The sequence below is a fragment of the Chionomys nivalis genome, chromosome 15 (genome assembly GCF_950005125.1).
Source record: "Chionomys nivalis chromosome 15, mChiNiv1.1, whole genome shotgun sequence".
NCBI lineage: Eukaryota > Metazoa > Chordata > Mammalia > Rodentia > Cricetidae > Chionomys > Chionomys nivalis.
This window is the reverse complement of record NC_080100.1, coordinates 9,240,127-9,267,836: the sequence shown is the minus strand read 5'-3', so window position 1 is coordinate 9,267,836 and position 27,710 is coordinate 9,240,127. Positions and strand designations below refer to the sequence as shown.

General features: G+C 39.2%; 1 protein-coding gene across 1 annotated transcript in view; it reads left to right on the top strand.

The window, feature by feature from the left end:
• Dnah5 (dynein axonemal heavy chain 5) overlaps window positions 1–27,710 on the top strand; it is a gene marked incomplete at its 5' end in the record, with an annotated part of 196,222 nt that overhangs the window by 147,927 nt on the left and 20,585 nt on the right. Inside the window, 7 exons of the mRNA XM_057789549.1 lie at window positions 9,651–9,894; window positions 10,805–10,919; window positions 13,652–13,842; window positions 17,610–17,731; window positions 19,746–19,895; window positions 25,469–25,714; window positions 26,748–26,967. Of these exons, the coding sequence (XP_057645532.1) occupies window positions 9,651–9,894; window positions 10,805–10,919; window positions 13,652–13,842; window positions 17,610–17,731; window positions 19,746–19,895; window positions 25,469–25,714; window positions 26,748–26,967 (1,288 nt within the window). The remainder of the gene's footprint in view (window positions 1–9,650; window positions 9,895–10,804; window positions 10,920–13,651; window positions 13,843–17,609; window positions 17,732–19,745; window positions 19,896–25,468; window positions 25,715–26,747; window positions 26,968–27,710) is intronic.

Below are 27,710 nucleotides of genomic sequence, written 5' to 3'. Positions count from 1 at the left end.
CACCTGTTTCCCTACCATCTCCCAGGGCTGGGGATGCAGGCGCATGCCACAGTGCCCAGCTTTTTGCATGAATCCTTGGGTTCCAAATTTAGGTTTTCATGATTTTGTGGCAGGCATTTTACAAAATCATCTCCCTATGTTGGGACCATTTAAAGTCCTGGCCTCCGACTGCTCTTCCCTGCTAGAGATCTTTACTTTCCTTCTGATCTGAGTTACTGAAAGCTGTGTCAAAGTTGTTTACCAGCTCTGCTTCACGAGCACATGTTGCCTTGGCCTTGAGGATCAGAGGACAAGGTTTTCACCTGTTGGCCCACCTGACTGTTGGATATATAAGCCTCCAGGGTGCTATTGAATAAGGGGCTTCTTACCAGTGACTAGAGGTCCGTGTCTCTGTCTCTATGTCTGTGTGTCTTTGTGATTTTCAACTTTCAGCCCCTTGCCTGAAGCTCGTGAACTGCACAGTAGCGCATAGAGCGCAGACGGGCATTTGCGCTGCATCCCTACCCTCATGTTTTATAGATTTTCATAAATTATGCACACCACTGATAACTTTCTCGAAATCAACAACGCAACTCTGAGAATATAGTTATTTTGTTTTGTTATTCTGTTCTTCAACTGTTTTGTTTCTATGAAAAGCTTCTTGTTTTGTGAATTCTATTTACCCGTTTACCTTCAGTTTTCTTGTCTACTTTTCGTTTTGTTATGATTCTTCTTAGAACATAATATGTAAACTTTGTTCTTGGGCCATAAGCAACCTTAGTTTTTGTTTATCTGATTTTTATTTATGTGAGTGTATAAACACACACCTTTCGTCTGTGCATTGATATGTACCCCATTCCTGTAGATACCTGCAGCACCATAAGAGGATGTCAGATCTCCTAGAAATAGCGTTGCAGGCAGTTGTTACCACCCAACATGAGTGCTGGGGTCTGAACCTGGGTCTTCTGCAAGAGCATCATTCTTTCTTAGACACTGAGCCATCTCTCTGGTCACCCAGTCTAGTCCTGTTATCTAAAAGAGCTCTGTGTGTGCCTGATGAGTTTGGTGTAAAACTTTCATAGCTCTGTGGCGGTTGAGTTGGTTTAGTGTGTCAAGGCTGCTGGTGTCAGGCGTGTTGACCTGAATTTGTTCCTATTACACACATGGTAGAATTTATGGACCAACTCCTGCAAGTTGATCTCCACATGTGTGTGTGACACATGCTTCCTCCCACAAATAAATAAATTGAGTACAAAATAAAGAAGAATTCATGTAGCCTCTGAACTCTACTGTTCTGGGTTGATCTCTGTTGTCGCGACAGATACTCTGACCAAAAACAGCGAGAGGAAGAAAGGTTTCTTCTCAGTTTAGAATTCTATGGCAAGTCCTTTGTTTAGGGATGTCAGAGCAGGAATTCAAAGTAGGAACTTGAAGGCAAGCCTGCTTGCTATTCCACACATTATTAGCTCTGAGAAAAGAACTGACTTCACAGCCAAAGAAGGACAGAAGAAACTGGGGGATGCTGCTTGCTGACTGGCCAGCTTATTCTTAGGCAGACTCTGTATGCAATTCAAGACCACCTGCCTAGGGATAGGACTACCCATAGTGCGAACATAATACCTCCCATATCAGTTACTAGTCAAGAAGATCCCACAGAGATATGCCTATGAGCCAGTCTGATCTAGACAATTTTTAAACTAAGTCTCTCCTTTCAGATGACTCTAACCTGCATTAAGATAATAACAAAAGCTAGCCAGGACAGCCACTGACTTAATGGAGCCCTAGAAACATAATCCAGTGTTGGCTTCCTTTGCTATTATTTTTTTTTTTTTGAGCAGGGGGTATAACTATCTTAGTGCTCAGTGAAAAAATGACCCATAATTTATAAACTCCCCTTTTCGAAGTTAGCATTTCCTTTGGGAAGTGTGTGAAGCTTATGCAACGAGATGTAGAAGGCTTTGATGAGACTACCATGGTGAGACTGAGGATGCTATTGACTTTCTCATGGATTCGATAGCAGTAAGTTTCTTTTACTTTATGGCCCATGCTATTCTGACCTGAAGATTTATTAGGTTAAGATCATTGGCAAATTCCTTGACTCTTCACCTCTTCCTGTCTGTATGTTTTCTGCATGCTGTATCAGGCTTGCTCTTCTGAGCTCTACAGCTGGAAGAGAAAGGGGAAATATCTGTCTCTTTCTTCTTCCTGCTCTCTCTCCCCCATCTCTCATGTGTTTTTAATTACAACATATGAGTGAGATGCATGAGTTCAGAACTTGCTTGAGGAGCCTTTGACCCAGCTTCACAAGTTCATATGGGCAGTTAACCTCACTGTGAGAGCAACCAGTGTTGGTTCTGGCAGAGTAACTGTTGAGGAAATAACAACCTTTATTGTGTGCCTGTTACTTTTTAGAAGGTGATTGGAGAGATGCAGCAATGCCACCCCAGTACTTCAGTAAAGATTGGGATTTGAATCACCAGGATGTACTGTTGAGTATATGAAATCCCAAGAGTCTTTTGGGCCAGCATCCAGCACAGCAGCCCTAGGCTCTGATGTCACCTGTAGCCTTGGTGGCAGGTTGCATAATATAATTGTCTTTGGTTTTCTTATTTCGTGTTGAGACAAATACAATTTCCCTGGAAGAAACAATTTTGTCTGACTGATGCTGGCTGCAATAAAGCAAAGCAAAATCAACAACAAAACCACCAGTATCCAGCTTCAGTGGCAGGGGAGACTTACAGTATCGAGGGTGATTTCAGATTCTTAGAGACTTTCATCAGCCTTACAAAAATAAGTGTGGGTCCAGGGATAGCTAGTGTTTCCCTCTTCTTGAGAAAATCATCCCCTTACTAATGTATCATTGGCAGGACACACGCTTACAACAGTTTTTTCAAGCATCATGGCCAGGATAGTATGACGTCTATTTACTTGCATTTATTTTTTCAGCACCAGGGGATTATTTTACTATGTACATCAATATAATAATTATAGTTATCTTTTCCTTACCTTTGTCAAAATAAAACGTAAAGATGGAAGAAATGACTTGATGGACTTATGTGAGTGTGTGTGTGTATGTGTGTACAAGTGTGCATACACATGCCTGTGTGTGTGTGGTCAAACTCAAGTGTTGTTCCTATGCAGCATCCACTATGTTTTGGAATACCTAGTCTCCTATTGGCCTCATACTTACCAGCTAGGTGAGGATGTCAGTCCAATGGGCCTTAGGATCCTCTCCTCTCCAACTTGCCAGCATTAGAATTACAGGCACATGTCACACACCTGGTGTAAACAGAAGGCTTTTCTCTGTCTGGCCTGGTCCCACTGGACCGATTTCTCCCTACCCACTGGGTCTTGCTAGTTCCCATGGACACTTATGAAATTGCCACTCTGAAGCTTATTATCAGTTACACTATTAAGCCAACATCTTAGGCTTCTTATTAGCTAGCTCTAACTATTAAATCAATCCATTTCTATTAATCTGTGTATTGCCATGAGGCTGTGGCTTACAGGTGTGGCATGTTACTCCTTTGGCGGCTACATGGTGTCTCCTTGACTCTGCCTACTCTCTCTCTGTATCCCTGTTTGGACTTCTCACCTGGCTTTACTCTGCTAAATCATTGGCTGAAACAACTTTATTCATCAACCAATAAAAGCAAGGCATATAAAGAAGGACATCCAACATCACGCCTGGCTTTTCTGTGTGGGTGCTGGAGACTGAAGTCAGGTGAACACCTGCTGGCTAAGCTGTCTTTCCAGTCCCATGACTGACTGTGCACAGATTAACATTGTCTTTATCAGGGAGGTTCTTCTTTCCCCAATATCTCTTCTTCTCACTATATAGTATCTCTAAATTTTCTCATGTGGCTGAGATTTCTCATTCTGGGTGGTGAATCAGGGTCTGAGCTGATCTGTCTTATTTTTTTTTCCTGAGCCATTTGCCATAATGATGCATTTAAATGAGTCATCTCTATGTGCTTTAGGAACACAGGATTAGAAATTGACTTCCAATATTCAATAAAATAGTATTTTTCAACTAAGATGTCCCAAAGTGAATCAAAATAATTTTGCCTATAAACCTTTCTCATCAAAGAGAATATTTTTGGCAAACCAAAATATTTAGATGTATAGATAGGCACATACACATACAGATAAACACTTTTCTGACCTATTCTATATATTAAGAAATAGTCTGCTTGCTATTTCAAAAGAAATAGACATATTTCTAGGAGAAGGAGAGATAGCCTGAGCAGCCATGCAGTTCCTGTCTTAGCTACGGGATGCCTGTACCATCCTCTGCTAGTTTTATGAACGTTTTATGGGTAAAAGCCCTACGGCTTGTGTAATGTCATAAAATGGTCTATGTGATGCAGATAACCATTGGGTATGTGTCTTTCTGCTATCCTAGGTTCCTTTCTGAACCTGCTATAGGTAAAGATTTCACAGCATCTCCCTCTAGCAGGTCAGAGGCCATACTATGTGAACTTTACACATTTAAATGTTTTGTGACTTATCACCCTACGGATGCCACAAAAGGCGGTGTTTTCTGAAAACTGCTGATGGAAAGCAGCGTTAGAGCAGCCCGTAAATGTCACCTGTTTGTACTAATTTCTATATTTCCTGGTTTGAAATTCTCTTTTAGTGAATAAATGAATGTAAGCAATGACTAGGGACGTTTCAAATGTGGCACAGCAGATGGCAGCGGTGATGGGGAGAATGTGTTTCCCCTGAGTGGCTACAGCTCAGCAAATTAAAAACAGTAGAAGTGTAGACTTTCTGGACCCATGCTTTGCTTAAAGATGGGTTTCTTTTCTATTCTGACCTGGTAATTTGCTCACTGGGCTCAGACCATGAGTTTCAAAATTTGGTGGGGCCCTTCCCACCAAAACTACTCAGCCAATAAGAATTCATGGGCTTGAATATAATGTAGAGTCAGTAGTCCGCTGTTTGCTCTTATGCAGTTTTCTTTCACAACAGCCCTTATTTTTAACTTTGGGGTTTGTAGAGAGAGAGTATTCATGCTTGTATTTACAGCACAGAGATTAGAGTTTTCAGCTCATTTTATGGTTCAGTCTACCTGTTAGGGACAAAGCACCTGATCATTTGTTCCATGATATTAACGGCGTGTACATGAGGTACCAGACATCACTGTCAGAATTGGAGGATTTTAATAAACGACCAAAACAGACCAAACCCAAACCAACAAGTCACACTTCCGACTGTCCTAAGGGAATGGCATATACATAAGCATTCATGTTTGTTAGAAGGTGTTAACATGCCAAAATAAATAAATAACAAGCCTCACAAGATAGAGAACTGGGGAGCCAGGTGGTGGGAGGGAGTAAACCTCACTGAGAAGGTACATTTAAGAAAGACTTGTAGACGGGAAGACAGTTAACTTTGTCAGAAGAATAAATCTGATAAATCAGTAGCCAATGCAGAGGTCTCACAAGAAGAATGAAGCATGTGTTTGATGTAACAGGTCTCAGAGTCCTACATAGAGACATATCCCACTGTCTTGGAATATGTTAGAATTCCAGATCCTGGACCCTACTCCAGATCTGCTATCCAAGCCTCCCATCTGATTCAAATATGCCCAGCTCTGGGAACTTCTCACTTAGGAGTTTAGACCAGAGTAGTGTCAGCGAGGAAAGACTAGATTCTGATGTAGAGATGGTAGGCTTTGATCATTAATTTATTGTGGAATCTGGGGAAAGGAAGCAACTGCAATATATTCTGGGGGCTGTGAGATGACTCAGTCAGTAAAGGGGCTTGCTGTGCAAGCTGGGAGATCCTCCTTCAATCCTTGGAACCCACTTAAATATGGAAGAAAAGAACCACCTCCACAATTGTCCTCTGATCTCTACATTCATACAGTAGCACACACACACACACTATACACACACATACACACTACACACACACACACACACACACACATAACCTACTACTACTACTACCCGTTTTTAAAAAGTGAATACTAAGAAGCCTTGGCTGGAGAAGCTGAAGTATGGAGTTCCACTTCCTGGGATGAAGAAGGCTGATGTTGGGCAGAGTTTCAGACAGATTAGAGCTCAGTTTTGCTGACAGTGCTAAGGAGCAATCATTTCTTTGAAGTCTCAAGTGGAGACACTGAAAAGTTATACAATGAGGGACTGACAAGAAGCTGGGACACAGTTTGGCAGTTGCCTATATATTACATATGTATAAATCTATCTATTGATCTATCACCTACCTATGTATCATCTATCTACCTACCATCAATATCTATCTTTATGACACTATTGTCATCTCTCTAGCTATCATCCCTCTCTTTCTTTATCATCTATCTACCTATTTGGAGTATCTCATCAATTTCCTATCTTCCTGGAACTATGTACCATCTACCAATAATTATCTATCTATCTATCTATCTATCTATCTATCTATCTATCTATCTATCTATCTATCTATCTATCTATCTATCTATCTGCCTATGTGTCTATCTATGTATCTATGTATGCATGTATGTATGTATGTATCTATCTGTCTGTCTGTCTGTCTATCTATCTGTCATCTGTCTATCTGCCTATCTTCTCTCTGATTGTCTGTCTTCTTTTATCATCTATCTTTTATTTTCAAAGCTGAGGATCAAAGCCAGGACATTGTGTGTGCTAAGGAAGTGATACTTAATTAACTGAAGCACATCCCCAGCTGAGTGATTAGCATATTGAAGGTGAACAAAACAAAGCATAATTTGCAGACTGCTGTGTGTTTCCTTTCTCACAATCATAAGATAAATCCTAGAAATGAAGAATTATATTACCAATAAAAGTGAAGGAACTTGAGTATTGGTTAATAAGACCTTTTTTGTAGATATGACTTTTTTCCCCCTGAGGTTTGTATGAGCACTAGATCCAAAGAGACAGGAGATAACACCATCCACTAATTCACTAGTACCTCCATTATGTAATACTATTCCGTAAGTTTTATTGCTGCATAGACTTAGACCTCTTTCAGTAGGGAGTAGAATTTGGATGCCGAGGCCATCCTGAGTACCTACTGGTGAAATGCTCTTTTCTGATGCTTCCCTGGGAATCTGAGCAGCACTCAGTATGGATAGACTTGTAGCTGCCATGAGTCACGTTCCGAACTGAGAAAGGCTGTCAATGTGATTTTGCTGCTGATCTCACATTTAACCCTAGGTTTCCCTTGATTGCAGTTATGAGGATTTATACCTTGTTACATTTAGTCGCATCATTAATTGGCACTGTATTTAGGCTTTTCAAGTAAAAATCAGGGATACACGTTTCTTTTACCAGTTACAAGTACTCTTTACTTACTGTCCTTTCCGTTTTTGATTATTTTCTTTAGCTTCAAAGTCTTTGGCATAAGTGCTTCACTTTCACGCATAGCTGATTGGAGCATCAGTGTATTTTCTCTGCTTTCCTTTGCCTCTCCCGTTGCTGGTTCAGTGTCAATTGCATTGCTTCCTTTCGCTCTCTGAGCTTCCAAGGAAAGAAACACCATTGACAATAATCTCCCAGAGTGCTGCTCTCCTGAACTATAAAGCCTAAACAATAAAACTGGTATCTCAGAGGAATATATATATATGTATTCTTTGAAAATTTTATAAAATGTATTTTGATCATATTCTACCCAATTTCTCCCCTTAACTCTGCCCAGCTGCACCCCAACCACCAAATTCGTGTTTTTTCTTTCTTTTTAAATTTAATAATTCATAGATTCATTTTGTGCTTCCCATGTACTCCTGATATTGGACCATCCCCTGGAGCATGGTCAACCACACCCTACATGAAAACTGACCCTTCCTTCCCAAGAATCCATGAACTAACATAGCTTCTTATCTAAGACTGTGATTTCATGAGTATGTTCTCATTTCATGCTGGGATGTGAATGTGGACTGGCTTAATCCTGTCCAGATCTTAGGCTGGCAGGGATATTGGCTGTAGTTCACAAATACAGGTATCTTGCAGTGTCCAGAAGTCACAGTTTCACGTCTGGCTGTTATAATCTTTCTGTTCACTTTTGTATGATGGTCCCTGAAAGCATATGTGTATATGTACTTATATAATATACATACATATTCATGTATGTGTGTGTACATCATTTACCTATCTGTCTGTCTATCTGTCTATCTATCTGTCTATCTGTCTGTTATCACCTATCTAACTATCTCTATCAACATACACACACACATATTTTAAGATAAGGTTTTTAGTAGCACAGGCTGGCTTTAAAGCTGCTTTGTGAGGATGACCTTGAACTTCGAACCCTTTGCCTTACCTCCTGAGTTCTGAGACTATTGGCATGCACCTATACCTGGTTTTGAGGGTGCTGAGATTTGAACCCAGGACTTTATGCATTTTATGCAAGCATGCTACCTATTGACTACCCCACCCATCATTATATTAATATATTTTTGGGAGAATAGTACCTTTTCAGGTCAAGAACAGTTTTCAAATGAAAAGAAAGTTATTTTGATATTTTTTCAGAAAAATTCTTACAAGTCTAGGCCACCCTTGCACTTGTATCATATATACATGATGTGGAATTCTCCTTTGTATGGTATGAATATATTTTATTGCCATTGGTTAATAAAGAAGCTGCTTTTGGCCAATGGCTTAACAGAATATAGCCAGACTGAAATATATATATATATATATATATATATATATATATATATATATATATATGAGAGAGAGAGAGAGAGAGAGAGAGAGAGAGAGAGAGAGAGAGAGAAAGAGAGAGAGAGAGTAGGCAGAGTCAGTAAGATGCCATGTAGCCACCGCAGAAGACAGATGCAGGACAGAACTTTATCTGGTAAGCCACAGCCACATGGTGATATACAGATGAATAGAAATGGGCTAATTTAAAATATAAGAGTTAGCTAGAAATACACTTAGGTCATTGGCCAAGCAGTGATTTAAATAATATAATTTCTGTGTGGTTATTTTGAGTCTGGGCAGCTGGGAACAAACAAGCAGCCTCCTACTACACATACATATATGATGATATATATGTATATATATATAATTAATATGTAATATATAACTAATTCTTTGAGAATTTTATAAAATGTATTTTGTATGCATAACATATATATCCCTGCCTCAACTTCCTGAGTGCTGGGATTACAGGTATGTACTACCATGATGAACTGTTGAGATCTTCCAATTTATATGTGCCTACAGAAATAGCTTAGGTTACTTGCCTGATTACACAGAATTGCTTCCCCTAAGAAGAGAGTACTATTTCAACCTATAAGTTAGAGATAATCTTACTAAAGCAGCAGAATTCTTTCAAAGAAGGTAACAGAACTAATTATGTTTAAATAGTGATCTGTATGTTTGTCTTCAAATTTGACTTCCCTCTGTATATAATCACAAACCACTAAAATGCTGACTTAAAAAACACAAATGAGAATAAAAATATTTGTAGTACACATATATTATATAATGTAAACAAATGCATGTATATATTTGAATACATTGGATGTTATTTTCTGCCCATTTTCTTTGCTTTTTGATGTCCATGTTTTTGTTTTTCAGTCAAGAAAGATAGATGCAGTACATTACTGAAGCCAGATAGCAGACAGAGAGGTTCACATTTTAAGGAATGCTCTCAAAAGAGAGGTTCTGTTATAATGAAAATATATTTACATAAATTAACAGGAATTGGAGAAAGAGCGAACTCATCTCATGGAGGATGTAACAGCAAACAAGAGAAAGATGAAGGAGTTGGAAGATAATTTGCTTTATCGCCTGACGAGCACTCAAGGGTCGCTGGTGGAAGATGAGAGTCTCATTGTTGTGCTGAGCAACACCAAAAAGACAGCCGAGGAGGTGACACAGAAGCTGGACATTTCTGTAGAGACAGAAATTCAAATTAACTCAGCCCGGGAGGAGTACCGACCTGGTGAGTCTGGTAATGGAAGACAAATGGCACAAGAAAATAGAGCAAGGCAGAAATGAGAATTAGAGCAACTGATTAAAGTAAGAACATCATATAAATTACTATGCCGTGTGGGGTGGCCAATGATGCTTTCTGCCATTTCTTTTGAGCAGTTTAGTAAATCAGAAATGGAAAAGTATGTAATGGCATAATTTTTAGGTAATATCTGTAACAGCTGAAAAGGCTCTAAGGTACTCATGAATTTATTTTAAAACAAGATATTAAAATACTGCTACAAATTAGTGAAAGCTGAGACATTAGTACTGTGGACTTTCTCTTAGTTCCATATCATGTAGCAAAAATGAGTTTATTTGGAAGTCAGTTTTCTGGTGCTTATTTTCAGCTGCCTGTTTAATAGATGGTGTCAATTGTTTGCTTCAGACATGTAAAATATTCATTTGACTTTCCTTTTGCTGTTTACCGTTTTCCTGAAAAAAAGAGCTGAAGCTATGTCATGGCTTTATGGACAGCCAGGCCTCATCTTTGTGATTGTTTGCATTGAAAGCTTGAGGCCATGGTTAGACTTGGTTCTTCATGAACTTCAGAATAATGTATCCTTTGCTAAATGTTAAATAGGAAACTTTTAAAAGTCTCTTTTCTTTTATAACTCTGATAAAACACAGAAAACTATACTTAAAAAGGAGTTTAGAGAGTCTAAAATGTCTTGGTGTCATTGGTATCATTTGATAAATATAAATAATCTATGAAAAACTTATAAGAACTAAATAATAAGCTTTGTTCTAGATCTCATTGTCAGTAGGCAGTACTGATGAGACAAAATACTGTTTTCAGTAATGGACTGGGGTGATGTGCTTGCACAGCTCATTTATTTTCTATTCCTATGCTATGTGCATCTCTGATCTTTGTCTTTCAGTTGCTACACGGGGCAGCATCCTCTACTTCCTCATCACTGAGATGCGCTTGGTTAATGAGATGTATCAGACTTCGCTCCGCCAGTTTCTGGGCTTGTTTGACCTTTCCTTATCCAGGTACAGCTGTCTCTAGGAAGTCAAGATGAATTCTTTATCTGGGAACTAGAACAATGATAATAGAATCTCCTTTTGCCTGGCAGTAAGCGTGTTTTCTTTTCCTAAATCTGAGATTAGTGTAGTTATTGCAGTGTTAACACATCATTCAGACTTGTCATCTTAGGCTCAGAGGAAGCCATGTTTGAAGGCGCAAGTCATAAACAATCCCACACCAGTTTGGAATTGTGATTAATAGGGTGGTATTTATTTAAAGGGGAATAAACTTACAGATTACGGTCCCAGACAACAGCCCTCTGCGCACGCAATTGGGAAGAAGTCTAGTCGCCGGAACCGGAGCAGGAAGTAAAGAGAGAGAGGAGGGAAGTGGCCGCTTTTTTTAAAGGGAAAGATACCACGCCCCAATGGGCTGGTATCTTGGTGGCTATTGGCTGGAGGAGCGGAAGGACCTCCCGCAACACCTCCCCCTTTTATTTAAGTAAGAGAGTTCTAAACCTACTATGAAATTATATACAATAAGTACAAATATCCTATTCTAACTAGCTTAGGTCTTATATAATAAATAGCTTGGCTAAGTCATGAGTCGAAAGTAACTACATTTATATAGTCTTTAACCCCATCGAAGATCTGAGAAGGGAAATAATGTTACCTGAGTAATTAGGAAGTGCAATCAAACAACTTCTAAAACATGCAACAAATCACAGAGACAACTAGCTACCTGGGCAATCACCCAAGGTCACGTTTGCAGCGTTGAAGCAACCAACTTTGGCTAAGGCCTAACATAACTGACACACCATTTTCAAAGGCAAGAAACTTGTCAAAACTATCTTACCCTGTCTTGGCAGGATATGACAGTCCTGTTTTTTCCATTTACAGATACTCTGTATTTCTGTCAGTGGTTGAGGTATGGGCATTTCTTTACCCAAAGGCCAGTTTAGCCAAGAAGAAAGGCTCCGGGTGGAGTGTCTTTGGTGCTCAACATTCTCTCGGGAATAGAGCGGTGTTGCCAGGAGCAATTGTGTCTCACTACCACAAAACTCTGAGTTAGATTAAAGGCCATTTTCTACAGCTCTTTGAAGAGGTTGAAGATTATCTATCTATACTGAGTATAATCTCTATGTGTCTAAAGAACCTGATTAGTCTAATTATAAATGACAAACTTAGAATACTATTGATCTATATAATTCTCAATACCTATCTAACTTAAAGACTAAGACAATAAACAACTGTGAAACAAATGAGGACAATGACCTCCAAATATAAACAATGTACAAATATACATTGCAGTATGGTAAATGTATATCAATACACAAGCAATATGTAAATATCTTAATCAGAGGTAGAAATGTACACTGCAATATGGTAAATATATACAATATATATCAATACAATATATGTCAATACATAAAAAATGTTTTTAAACAGAGGTAGAAACATGCATGCATACAATAGTCAATATAATTTTACTTTGTATCAATATTTAAGAATCGATACCAATACATTTGTCTCAAAACAATAACTCACAAGTAGCAACAAGTACCAATCTATTATCCCTCTTTTTTTTTTTTTTTTTAAATGTTTCCTGAGCTTATTATAAAATTCCTTCCCCAACCCTCAACCATATACCAATTTATAATCAACCCCTAAATGATGTCCCTAAACCCAAGGGCAAACTTTACTGGGAGAGGGGACATCGTCCTCTAGAGTTACTTCCAGCTGTCATGGGGGCGACGTTCTTTCTGGGGGATCCTGTGAGAGTAAAATGATGGTTAAATTTCAAGATCGATGTCTTTTAAAATTGCAAAGAGTCTCTGAGTATTTTGTGCAGGTCTGGCCAGAATGTTGTATAAGAGGTGCACCATTTTAGCTAACGAAGTTGGGATCGTCTTGTGCAGCTGGTACCCAAAACAGGTCTTGTAGTAGTGCTATCAGTATCATGACGTCATATCTACCAGGTGGAGTCGTTTTATGGGGCCCCATCTAAAGAACTGCAGCAAGAAAAGCCACTGCGTGATGATTTATGTTAAACTGCTGGCTCCACGCACAAGGCACAGGCCGCAAGGCACAGGCCGCAAGGCACAGGCCGCGGCCGAACTGGCGGCCAGCAGCCGAGCGGGGGAAGGAGGGGTCCTAAAACCAAACGTTGGGTGCCAGATGAAGGCGCAAGTCATAAACAATCCCACACCAGTTTGGAATTGTGATTAATAGGGTGGTATTTATTTAAAGGGGAATAAACTTACAGATTACGGTCCCAGACAACAGCCCTCTGCGCACGCAATTGGGAAGAAGTCTAGTCGCCGGAACCGGAGCAGGAAGTAAAGAGAGAGAGGAGGGAAGTGGCCGCTTTTTTTAAAGGGAAAGATACCACGCCCCAATGGGCTGGTATCTTGGTGGCTATTGGCTGGAGGAGCGGAAGGACCTCCCGCAACACATGTTGGCCACTCATCCACTGATTTGCCTCCTTTGGTTTCGCGTGTTCCACTAAATGGGAATTTTTTTAAAGACATTGTTGTGAATAATAATGGCCTGTGGGTAAAATTGATTTAGACAACAATGAGGAATTCTTATTTTGTTGTTTCACATTGAGAGAATACTTGTTATTTTAGATTTAGGAGCCCTTTCTTGTGTAAAAGTAAAAATTAGTCCTTTATCCTCCACCAGGAATGCTATTTCTATAGACAATTGGAAAGGGCAGTGGGATGATGATGTCATGTCTTAATGGGTCTCTTCCCCAGGTCTGTCAAGAGCCCAATTACAAGCAAGAGAATTGCTAATATCATCGAGCACATGACCTATGAGGTTTTCAAATATGCTGCCCGAGGCTTATATGAGGAGCACAAATTCTTGTTCACATTGTTGCTCACCCTAAAGATTGACATCCAGAGGAACCGAGTCAAGCATGAAGAGTTTCTCACCCTTATTAAAGGTCAGTAGAAAGTGCTGTGCACAGTGCAGGTGCAAATGCCCTTCACAGAGCCTCTATTTTGCTTTCTAAGTCATAATAGTTTCACTTAATATGATCTCTATTTGCCCCAATTTTCTTGAAAACAATATAATTCTATTCCTTATGGTTGAATAAAAACTCTACTTTAAGTACATATACTTGTATCTGTTTGTGATATTCTTCATTTGTTAAAGGGCTCCTAGACTAGTCCATAACTGGGTTGTTATGAATAGCGCTGCGATACACTTGGAAGCATCTCTGTGGTGTGGTAACTTAGAGGCCTCCAGATACATACCCAAGAATGGTAATTTGAGTTTTCTGAGGAAACTCTATACTATTTTTCACAGTGGTTGGAGTAATTTGTATTCCTACCAGCAATGTCTAAATGTACCCTTGCTAGTTCTTGTCATTATTTGTTTTCTTAATGGCAGCTCATCTGACTGGGGTGATGGAGTCTTAATAGTTTAAATTCATATTGCGTTGACAGCTAAGGATGTTGAACATTTTTGTTTGCTTATTGGTCATTTATTCCTGCTCTCCTTCTTTGTTTGTCATTGTCACCATCATCATCATCATCATCATTGTCCTCCTCCTCCTCTTCCTTCTCTACCTCTTCCTCCTTCTCCTATTTATTATCCAATTAATTGATCAAATTGTTTAATTTTTTGGTACTTAGATTTTTGGGTTCTTTCCAAAGTCTAGATACTAATTGTCTGATATAGCTTACACAGATTTTTCTTTCATTCTGTAGTCTTTTTTCTCAACTTGATTAGCTTTTGATATGCATATTTAAAAATATGCAATCTCACTTTTTAATTTTTTCATTTTATTTCCTGTGCTATTGGATTCCTTGCAGTCTCTCCATTCCCTCTTCTGCAGTGATCCATAAGCCTTTGGAGGATGGGATATGATATACATATTCTATGTAGGGATGAGTGTTGTGTTCTGCTCTTACTTGCTGCACACTGGCTAGTTGTGGGTCTGAGTTAATTGCTATCTATTGACAAGAGACTATTCTCTGATGAGGATTGATAGATGCACTAATCTATGGTCAAACAGCACATTTTTAGGACTCTGTTTAATACTATGTACATTTAGCAGAATAATAACAGGTTTCCCCATAAGGCCTATGACATGTTTAACCATGGGTTCTTGGTTCCAGTAATGCCATCAGGTATGGGTTTGATCATCTGGAGTGATCCTTGAATCCAACCAGAAAGTAGATATAATGCTTATTTTTTAATATTAACTCTAATTTCTTTCTCTCCAACTTCTTCCATACAACCCTCCCTTAGTTTATCTTCCCAACTTCAACTGCTCTCTTTATATCCACTGAATTCACTTAGTGCTGTCTGTATATCCATGAGTATAGGGCCATGCAGTGGTACATGGGTAGTCTATCAGGGGTGCATCCTAATGACCACCCTGTCCCAGCAGCCCTCAATTGCCAATGGATGGGCATAGTATTAAATTCCACCCTAAATACTTACATTTATAGTCATCTGATAGTGCACTCTTGCCTTTCATCATAGAATATTTTTCTCACAGTTGGTGAGAGACTAATTGCCTCCATTACTTAAGGTTATGTTGGAAATAAAGAGCTCTTTGAACTAGTGAGTGTTGAGACCTTACCAGACACTAAGTCTATGGATGTCTTGATCTTGGAGTTTCCATACTCAAGAGCTATGATAAATTAATTTCTACAATTTTTAAGAAGTCTTTTGCCCAGCGAAGACAGTCTATTGCAGCAATACAAATAGTCTGTGACAAAAAGTTAAGTTATTCACTATGTTTTTTATTCATCTCTAAGATGACAAAGCTTATGTGATATATGCAGTGTTTAACTGTTGCATTTTATGATGGCATGGAATAAATGCCACTTTTTCATTATAAGCATGTATCATTTTTAAAGAAAGCATTAGGATAAACTTGAAATTGCAATTTTTCCCCAAAGCAAGAGTTTCAAGTAATAAAGAGAAACATAAACCTGGACCATCTGGGAATTTTTTTAAATTGAAAATAGATACTTCTCTTATGCAATACATTCCAATTGCACTTTCCCTTTCCCCTACTCCCCTACCTCCCCTATTCTCCAGATCCACTCCCCCTCCATTTGTTTCCAAGACATAACAAACAAACACAAAACAAGATATAGTAAGGCAAGGTGAAAGTCCTCATATCAAGGACAAGGCAACACAATAGGAGGAAAAGAGCCCCAAGAGCAGGCAAAAGAGTCAGGGATACACCCATTTCAACTGTTAGGAGTCCCACCAAACACCAAGTTAGCAGCCATAACATATACTCAGAGGACCCCATGCAGGCACCATGTTTGGAGTTTCAGTTTCTTTGGGCCCCGCTGAATCCATTTTTCCTTTCTCAGCTGTTTCTCAAATAATCAATTTAATCTGCTATCGAGTTATCAAAAATAGTTTTTCTTCCCCAACATACAACCATCCCTTGTGCTTCCTTGTACATTTTTGGAACAGGCAAGACAGTTACAACATAGTTGCCCTCATCAACACTGTACAGTGCTTAAACCTTTGAGGCTAACTCACCATTTCCAAGAATAGTCTTCTGTTAACTCACTAGTAGCTACCTTATTTTCTACATTTTGATGGAAAATGGGTAGTTGTCATGGAAATTGTTGAAGCATTTATTGAACTATGCTATTATCATTTTCTCCCTGGCATGACAAGATTTTTTTTTTACTTTATGAGTCAATATTTGCATTGAAATAGTTTCAAGGCCCTGTTTACCTTACTATAAATGAACTAAAATTGATTTGACAAAAGGATACAGTTTAATAGTACATGGTATTTGGATTAGGTAGAGAATGACTCAATAAGTATCTTTTACATTATCTGTTTATAACCTGCTTTATCAAACAAATTGTTTTAACATGACTCAGTAGGTTGGTTTTCCTTTTGTGAATAATGTTTAGAACATTTTCTCCTGAAATAGTTTAATGGATGTTATTTATTAGACAACCCATTTCATCATTTTAGAGAGTCCCTAATGGTTTCTTTTACTTAAATTATGACTTTTACCAGCTGATATTTTTTTTAAGTGACAGCAATGGTGTTTTGAAGGTGTCCTTTATCATTTGGTGCTAAAAGTTATGTGTACTTAGGAAGGTTATCAGCAAAAAGACAGGAATCAGTACCAAATGGAAATTTTTGTTCTTGTTATATCACCCAATATAAGCAATGTGACATAGGCCCTAAGATATGGTCAAAACAGATGAATACTGCTTACAGAAGAGAATCCTTCAATTATATTTGGTGATAAACTATATATTTAAAATTAGCATATACCAGTATAAGGCCATTCTTAGTATTGAGAAGAGCTTTTCATTTAGTGACCTGCCATGCCCTCAATCCTGCATGGTTTATACATTTATAGCACAGCATGTAGGCCATATTATTTAAAGTTTAGAGGGAGAGTTCCAGGCCAATAATGTAGCTTGCCGTAGATGTTGGTCAGGTCAACAGAATCCAGCATCAGTTGGTTTCCAAAGCTAAAATGCTGATACGTGGTTGAGTTTTCTATAATCATCTATTTATTTATTTGGTTTGAAGTATGTTCCTCACTATGATTTATATCTCTGAATTTAATAAATGTTAAAGTAGTAAAGTCATTGAAATTAAGACACTTCAAATAGAAACATTTACTAAATGAATTGTTTTAAAGCAAAAAAAAAAAAAAAAAGAAAAAGAAAAGCTGACAACTTCTTATGTTTAATTTTAAAGGTGGTGCCTCATTGGATCTCAAAGCTTGTCCTCCTAAACCATCAAAATGGATCCTAGACATGTCCTGGCTGAACTTGGTGGAACTTAGCAAACTTAGACAGTTTTCAGACATCCTCGATCAGGTACTATGTTTGTTGAATGTATGTAAGGTACTGTCATGGTGAGCAGCTTTTAGATTCATCACTGCAAAGTTTGTGGAGCAGAGATGCTTCTTTCCTATACTTTAAGTTTTAGAAGGTATTGTACGTGTTTGTTTATCCTGCAGCTTCTCCACAGCATGAAAACAACAGCATCCGCTAAAGGCTGGTTATGTAGGAAGAAGTGCGCTCAGGATGTTTAATTGGCATTGTCTCAGCCTACATGTTATTATAAAGGTCTATATATAGAAAAACTGATGGGTCTAATTAGAATAATTAAATGCATGTATAATTCTCTCTGTGTGGTCTTTTTAGAGAATTAAAAGAAATGGAAAGAAATATACACAGCATATTCTACTAAATTTCCCTTGTCCTTTGTCTCTCTCCTTCCTCTTCCTCTGCCCTTCCTTCCAGCTCCTTCTCATTAGTCATCCAGCTCTGACCCTCATGCTGGCATTTGTCTCTTGATCTGTAGATGTCACTGTTCTTTAAACCATCCAGTTGCCCACCACCAGTGTTTGGGTGGGAATAGTGGAAGTTAAGTATAAAACAAGTCCAAAAGGAGGTTGTTTACTACCCGATGATCATAGAGAAATGAGATTGACAGAAAGATAGCTTTATTCAGAAACAGAATGAAGAGGCTATGGATGCTTGTTTTGACCAAAAAATATCCTGAGATGAGTTTTTAACTTTGATAGTTCAAGTTTACCAGATGTTTAAATTTGGAAGTACCTTTATACTTTGGCTCACAACTGGTGATGTTTGTTATTACTAACCCATAATTTATGTATAATGAGTTGTTTTAGGAAAAATAACTTAAATTCCGAGTTATTAATGCACTCTAGTTTATTCTTCTATCAGGATACATCCAGGCGTTTTCCCTGGATTGGATAGTATGTCACATGTGTGAAATCCAGCCCCATTTTGCAGAATTTCATGATTGAAACAGATTATTTTTTATTCTTAAATGGTCCTTTCTAAACATGAACCCAGGAAGGTTCTTTTTTTTTTTTTTTTTTTTACTTTTTTATTTTTTAAAATTTTTTGGAAGGTTCTTTTTTGGTTAAACTAGGAAATATACTTGAGGCTTTTATCAAAGTGATTATCAGAGGACTTAAGATTCTATTAATTCACCTGGTGGTGGTGGCACACACCTTTAATTCTAGCACTCAGGAGGCAGAGGCAGGAGGATCTCTGTGAGTTCGAGGCCAGCCTGATCTACAAGAGCTAGTTCCAGGACAGGCTCCAAAGCCACAGAGAAACTCCGTCTCAAAAAACAAAACAAAACAAACAAACAAACAAAAAAAACCCCCAGAAAAACTTTTAATTTGTGGATGTTATTTGTTTGTTTGAAACTTTTGATGGATTTGCCTCTGTAACTCTGGTGTCCTATTTGTTTCTGGTATCTGTATCTGGTAGATGGTGATACATCGTATGCTTTGCCAGTTGCCTATAAGTACCAGGGGTCTGATCATCCATGTGATGATGATATTGGATGCAATCCTTCAGATTACTTTAGGTTGATAGAATATTGACCCCAAACCTGTTTATTGTAGAACAAATATGTATTTGATGTCTTCCTTTGAGTCAAGAGTGGTCCTAGGAAATGAGGAAACATGAATGAGCAAGACCGGATTATAAGAGAATTTTGTGGAGACAATGAGTCTTCCTTGAGATAATGAAAATAGGGCTCCACTGGTTTTTCTTTCTTTATAAATTTGTTACTGTAAAGGCAGAGGGGAAATCAAACATCTCAGGACTCTCTCTACCTTGGCAGCCAGTGGTAGGCTAATGTTAGCATAGACTGATTTGGGGGCAAGCGGTATTTAATCTTAGACAGCCAGACTTTGGACGCCAGGACATATAATGTTTAAAATAGTGAAAGTATATGGCTAACATGTGCCTAGAAGGGTCAGAAAGTTTGATAGACAATGACAATGAGCAATTGCTGAAAGGTTTTTGTGTGACATGACACACTTCTATCCTATGGTATTTTCAGATATCAAGAAATGAAAAACTGTGGAAAATTTGGTTTGACAAAGAAAACCCAGAGGAGGAACCTCTTCCAAATGCCTATGATAAATCTCTTGACTGCTTCAGACGTCTTCTCCTTATTAGGTCCTGGTGTCCCGACAGAACCATTGCCCAGGTAAAATGTGTATTAAAAGGAAACAAGAGAGTGTGTTCTACAGGAGACTTTTCTTTAAGCTTAGAGAAGTATTTTGAATATGATTATCAAATGGAATTTCCTAATGGACATCCAAACTATTTTTTAGCAAGACCAATATGATAAATGGAATTGAAAACAGCAAAGGAAGGACTGAGGTGCACACGTCCCTAAGTATTTTATTAAATCCCTGTGGTTCCAGGGGTAAAACAAATGCAAATGAGAAAGTCATGACTCTGAGCTTGGCATGTAAGAATAGCACAAATGCAAAGCATTATTCTCGTGTCTCATTTTATAATAACTCAGAAATGGTAGAGCTGCTCTATTTTATTAGCTGTAAATCAGCTCTTGTATAATCAAGAAAACTGCAGAAACGTTAGTGAGAGAGACATCTAGCAGGACAGAGATGGTGCCAGTTCCCTAGATAAAGTCACAGCTCTGAGTGAGAGGTTTTCTAGAGCTGAATTCTGCACATGGCTAAAATGTGAATCCTTCCTCCAAAAGCTTTCGTATTCTCTAGGACTTTTTATATGCCGGTCTTACATCTTTTCACCCACTGAAAAGGAGCAGGCCTTGCTTTCACAACTAAAACTTTAAAACTTAGCACAGGCAGACTACTTAATAACTTCCATAAAGCAATGGCAGTAAAATCTGCTGGACTCTGTATTCACCGTGTTCTCTGCAGAGGGTAACACAAAATGGACAAGGTAACTATCCTCACCTTGACTCAGGTACCTCAAATCAAAGAACAGCTAGATCTAAAGACTTATTAAGAAAAGAAAAATGGGTTTTGCCACTTAGGGCACTGAGGCCTCGCTTCCATTCAGTTCCCACTTTCACCTTCATGATTTGTACTTTGCCACAATGAATCGTCAAAGGTTGCCTTTTTCAGGGTGGTGAAGGACGGGAGGTGTAAGTACATTTGTTTCTTTATCCATTTCTACCTCCTTACCTCCCTTCTCCCTGCTCCACAGAAAAGATTTAGTTTCAAAGTTAAAATGATAGCCTTCAGACTCTTCTGTAATGTTCCCACCTCTGTATGGCTTTGTCATTCTCAGGCAGGACACAAGTGTGGCCTCTTTACTGGTCACGTTTTGTATCTTCTTGCCCACTCTGAAATAGCCTTTATATTCTAAAAGAAACAGTAAGGATATTCCATTTCGCAGCTTTTCAAATGTAAGGGCTTACCATGGCCCTTACAATCGCACTCAATTTCTGAGTAAAATCTAGATGGTCCTCTGGAAATATATTCCACCCTCTGAAATTTGTATCTCCATGAGTCCTTTTTAAAAATTATTGCCAGATAAGCCCTACATTGTGTATATACTCTTTTCCCGTTCGCCATAAGCAATATCAGGCTGCAATTCATGCATTGCACTTTGTCTGGTGTGATGGTTCACAGCAGGAATATCAGGTGGGTTGGCCACAGAAATACCGCACTGTCAGGGGGTGTTCTAATGCTACATTTGCAGTGATGTCTAAAACCATGCCACAAAGGGAGGTCAGTCCATATGAGACAGCTTCTGAGTTTATTTTCCTTCACATCCTCAAAGGTTGTGCCTGCTTAATTGAGACCAGATGGAACAAAATGTTCTTTGGAGTTGGACTGAATCACTTGTGAAAATGTAGCACGATGTATTTACTCATGCCAATGAGGTGTTAAGTTTTTATAGATTGGCAGGCTGTGCAGAAGTCTGGCTGGCTCTCACCATACCATCAGTTACACAGTTGTACTGGATGTCCTCTATGCAGATGAAACAATTTATTCTTGTTTGCTCTGAAATTCCTGTACATGTGTTCACTGTATGAAGTACAGCCCACTCTGACTTTCCATTGTCTGGACAAGGCCTGCCCACACTCTGTGGTTCAGCTTAAATGCTCGTTTGGTAATAAGCATGTATTTCCTGTATTTCTACAATACTGACTGGTTTTGCCATTGCACAACCTCAAGAGGCTGTTGTTTATTTGCTATTATTTATTTGATCATTGTATGTATAATCCCGAGGCGAAGCAGGAATCCCAAAGGCAGGGTCATCCTGTCACTACTTGGCAGGGTCACCTGATGCACATCCTTGGAGAGAGAAGGAAGAAGTTGCTAGCCAAGTTTCATGTGTGCTGTAAGAGAGGGACTTATGGGGATGGGGACCCAATGAGACAATGCTTGTGTGGGGCTAAGTTACGGAGGTGAGGAGACTTATCACTTCTCACACATGTTGCAGTTTTGTCTTGAGACTTACATCACAGAATGAACTGCAAACCTTGGACTTTAAGCCAATCGGAACCAGTGGCTGTGATCCTGAGAATTTCTTTCTTCCCCAGAAACAAGGATTTTATCAAAAAGTTCATCATGTGTGGGAGGAGAGGGCTGCTTGATTGTCCTGGCTACTTGGCTTCTCAGCCCCGAAATAACCACACTGAAAACTGTATTCATTAAATCACTGCTTGGCATCTTATTGGCTAACTCTTATATCTTAATTTAACCCATTTCTAGTAATCTTTGTATCACTACAAGGCTGTGGCTTACTGGGTAAAATTTCCAGCGTCTGTCTCCAGTGACTCCATGGTTTCTCTCTCTCTCTGCCTTCCTTCTCCCAGCATTCTGTTCAGTCTTCCTGCCTACCTAAGTTCTGCCCTATTGTAGGTCTGAAGCAGTTCCTTTATTAACCAATGAAAGCAAAACATAGACAGAAGGACCTTCTACACCAATCATGATTTCCATTTTAAGTTAAATAGCTTTCTTTACCAAGGAGTTAGAGAACGAGAGCTGGGCTTACTGCCTTAAATATCTTCTGAGCTAAGCATAACTTTTATATTTTTAACATATTAAAACAACAAGAAGAATGATATTCTATGACGTGAAAATGATGTAACAGTTAAATCTCAGTGTAATGTTTTTAAAGTTTTAATTTATCATTATTATCAAATGGTTGTATACTATTATAGGATGTCATTACATGTGTACATTGTGGAGTAGTCAAATCAGGCTTATCAAGTATATTGAAAGCCACACCATTTTATGTATTGTATCAAGCTGCTTTTGTGCTACAACGGATGGGTTAAATAATTGCAACAGAGCCCATGTAACTAGAAAAGCTTCAATGATTTGCCATATGCCCTTTACTGTATTGCAATGTCTTCTGTGGCAATGTCCACACCGGGTGCAGGTTGATTTGCATGATGGTTTGGGTGGAATCGAGCACCCCATTAGCTTAAAATAGAAAGCATTTGCTCTTTAGATGTAGGCGAGCCACACTAAGAAGCTGTAGTGATGGCAGCTGCCTGGGGCTGAGCAGAAACTGCAACTGTGGAATGACCGACCGGCCTTTGAATTGCTTCCTGCCTGCAGACCTTCAGTGACTCTGAATGTGTATAGAGAGTAGATTTTTGATGACCTCAGTGGACATGTTAGACAAACTTTTTAAATACTGCAATGAAAGTGTTTGGCCATTTAAAGCAAAGCTAGAGACTTTCATATTGAATTTTGCCAATTTAGAAAACACAATGAGATATTCATCAGTAGGGCTGCTGAGAAGCCAAGAAATGTGGCACTAGGTTTGTGGGAGCCTAGGCAGTTTGGATGCTCACCTTCCTAGGCCTGAATGGAGGGGGGAGGACCTTGGACTTCCCACAGGGCAGGGAACCCTGACTGCTCTTGGGCTGGAGAGGGAGGGGGAGGGGAGCTGGGGAGGGGGAGGGAAATGGGAGGTGGAGGCGGGGGAAAAGGCAGAAATTTTTAATAAAAAATAAAAAAAATCAAAAAAAAAAAAAAGAAAACACAATGAGAGATATATGGCATATTGTGCCTCAAATTCAACCAGATTGAACTCCACATCTTTAGAACACCTCTCAACTACTAAAGCCAGTAAATGGGAGAAAGGTGTGAACGAGTGACTGAATCACTCCCATGAATCAGGGAATGAGTCCTGACCAGTTATTTCCTTACCACTTACCCAGCCTTTCTAGCAAGGGCTCTGAGTAGAAACTTCACAGCCCCTAAGAAGCGAGGCAAGCTACCTTTCCCCCAAATTATTTAGAAATGGCTATCAAGTCAAGAAAATTGTTCACTCTACCAAATCAGCACACATTTAATCTCGCACTAGTGTTGAACTGGACATTAGGGTTTGTGATAGGGCAGGGTTAGAACTGAGGTGATGGGAGAGGGGACCCATAGTACAGTGGTCCAGGGCTTTCTCAGTGATCATCTGTGATTATTCCCCTTAGGGAATGGGAACCTAATGTGTCTCTTTTTCAGTGTTCAGAAAATGGGTATCTCATAGCTTGTTTTACTTGTAATATGGGGGACAAAGTTATCCAGAAGGGAAATGCAGAAGTAGAGCATTCTGGATATTTGTTTATCTTGTCTCAGTTGGCACTCACTTCTGCTATGATGAAGATACTAGAAATCTTTGCAGGCCTCCAGATTCCCTTGTCACGACCTGGACCCAGGTCAAGGTTAAGGCTAGTTAAACCATCTTTGGTTTGAAAGTATCCCGAGTTTGATTCCAGTAACTATTTACACACTTCTTTCATCTGTAGTATTATTCATTCTCAGAATGATCTCGCAGTCCAGGGCTTTGAGCTTCTACTGGTAAGATGCTCATCATTCAAGATGGTTAACTTTATAGCTCAGGTTTCTTTAAAACCTCAGAGTCAAGGGAAGCTCTATGTGTATTTTTCTGGGGATAGGATTGAGTACACTCATCGCTGGCTTCAAGGGAGGTAAAGTTAGTTTACTGACAGGTGGGTTCTGCTTGTTCTGTGAGAAAGGTTCATCTAAGTCTCACCGTGGAGACATGTGGATGCTACAAGCTTGGAATTGGAGAACAGCTTTTTTGTTTGTTTTGTTTTTTGTTTTGAGAGAGACAACCCAATTATTGTGAGGGAAAGAATAGAGATTAAGGGCCATATGTGTTATACTGGCAGTTGAAAAAAATCACTGTCTAAACTTTTACAAAAAGAATACTAGGTATTTCTTATGATAGTAAATGAATTAAATAAAACCTGTGATCTTATCAACATAGATTTCAGTAAAAGTTCAAACAAAATTAATAGTAGAAGGACAGAACCAAAAAGTGGAAAGGGATGATGAAAATGATGAGCAGACATTATCAAGTAAGTATTTTAAAAATAATTAATTAATTCACTAATCAATATAATAAATAGCTCTTCAGTGATTATCTATTTGGTAAATACTCATTAACTTTCAAGCATTGTACTGTTGAACTATTTGAAATTAGGGTTAGCATCCTAAATAATAAAGTTTCCGAATCTTATGCAGACAGCAAGAAGCCATCAGTGGGTTGATATGGGAACCAGGGTGATTCAGCTTGGGTTATGAAGTTCTAATTCTGCTTTTGTCTGGCAAGGAGCACAGTCTTTCTGAGTATAGCATTGAAATGTAAACCAACGGTAAACAGACTCAGGAAAAGAAGTCACTTCCCCGTTTCACTAGCAGTTAATATGAAGATCTTTGAGACAGTCTGCAGAAGCCATCCTGTACTGTGATACACAAAGGGGCTAGAAATGTTTTCTTGACTTTGTACTGCTTTTGACAGGCTCGCAAGTACATCATGGACTCTATGGGAGAGAACTATGCAGAGGGAGTTATCCTGGACTTGGAAAAGACATGGGAAGAATCTGACCCACGGACACCACTCATCTGCCTCCTGTCCATGGGCTCTGACCCCACAGATTCCATCATTGCTTTGGGGAAGAGACTAAAAATAGAAACACGCTATGTGTCCATGGGTCAGGGTCAGGAGGTCCATGCAAGGAAGCTGTTGCACCAGACCATGGCAAATGTAAGACCAAATGTCTAGATTCAAAAGCACCTGAGATTGTGATATGGACACTGTAGGTGATTGTATTTAAAATATCCCATAGATCAGATATTAGGGATATTTTTGCACAGTCACCAGTTTGCCTGGGTGGCTGTATGTAAAGAATCTCACAGTTATAGAATAAATAATTCATGCAAAAATTAAGACATCATTTTAAGGCTCTTGTCTTTAAAGTAATTAGATTGTCAAGGAATTTTCTCCTATATTCTAGAGGTATATGTTTGGTTACCAGTATTCTGAGAATCTAGACGAAGGAATCAAGTCTTAAAGTTCCGTGCACAAACTTTCTTCCAAGTGTTTTCAGTGTGATTGTTTCCCTGCTGAGGTGCTGGTTCTTCAGTCCAGGCCTTGTCTGATTTGTCCTCTACAGATCCAGCTTCTCATCTTTCTGTAGAGGTGAGGATGCACTGGGAGGCTAACTTCCTTTTTCCCCTCATTCCCCTTCCTCTCAGTCCCAGCCAGATGTTTTGCTCTTTGGTTTGGGTACCATTTTCTGTTCCTCTGTCGCTTTCATTCTTGTACTTTTAGCAACTCTTGGCCTCTCCCAGAAGCACCCAGAGTGCAGCTTAGGATTTGATTTCCTGGAATCTTATTTACCTGTCATCAATATTTCTTATTGTCATTATCGTTGTGTTTGGGATCATGTCTTACAGTGCTTTCGATGTAGTTTTAATGGAATTGGGGGAGGGAGCAGAGCTCAGCCTTACTTGTGAGTTCTGCTTCCTCTTTCTCTGCTTTACTCTGGCTATTGTTATGACAGAGCTAAAGGATCATTATGTGTACTGGCAAGACAGTATGTTGTGCAATAAATTTGTGCAACAATTGCAATAAACATATTGTATATCTCAAGTCAGCATTACCGGACTGCTAGAGTTGGCCTAGACTAATTATATTGCTTAGCATGCATCTATTTTAAACTTTAGTGACATAATTTCTGCAGAAAGTTGTATTGAAATCTCCAGGTGAGAGAAACTGACCTGACTTCCGTCCTCAGGGCGGATGGGCCCTCTTACAGAACTGCCACCTGGGCCTTGACTTCCTGGGGGAACTAATGGACATAATCACAGAAACGGAGACTGTGCATGACGCTTTCCGCCTGTGGATCACCACCGAGGTTCACAAGCAGTTCCCTATAACTCTCCTGCAGATGTCCATCAGGTTTGCCAATGAGCCTCCTCAGGGCCTGCGGGCGGGCCTGAAAAGAACCTATGGTGGTAAGTTGGGGAATGCTCCTGAGACCACAGGATTTGCACACAGTTTTCCTTAAGGGATTGCAAAAGCAGACCAGCAAATTGTACTCTTCCTTTGCCTGGTAGGGACTCAGGTATTATGCTCCATGGGAAATGATGCGAATTGAGCCCATGATTTTCTACTTTCAATTTTTCTGTCTTTCCAATTGTTCTACTTAAGCTTGAGTGGGACACCCTTGTCTGTGGTCTCTCTACTCCATACCTCCACTAGTGTAGTAGTTTTGCCTCTCTGGAAAGGAAGGTCTGAGTTAAATGCGTGGCCTGATCTATCTGATCAGGACTGCACATCAGAGCATTGTTAAGAATCAGACAGTGGCACGATTGAGCATCCTTTGGATACATACCCCAAAGTGGTACTATTGACTGAAGAATGGATAAGAAAAATGTGGTACGTTTACACAATTGAGTACTACACAGCAGAAAAAAAATAACATCTTGAATTTTGTAGGCAAATGGATGGAGCTAGAAAACATCATTTTGAGTGAGGTAACCCAGATACAGAAAGACGATTATCACGTGTACTCCCTCATAAGTGGTTTTTAAACATAAAGCAAAGAAAACCAGCCTACAAATTACAATCCCAGAGAACCTAGACAACAATGAGGACCCTAAGAGAGACATACATAGATCTAATCTACATGGGTAGTAGAAAAAGACAAGATCTCCTGAGTAAATTGGGAGCATGGAGACCTTGGGAGAGGGTTGAA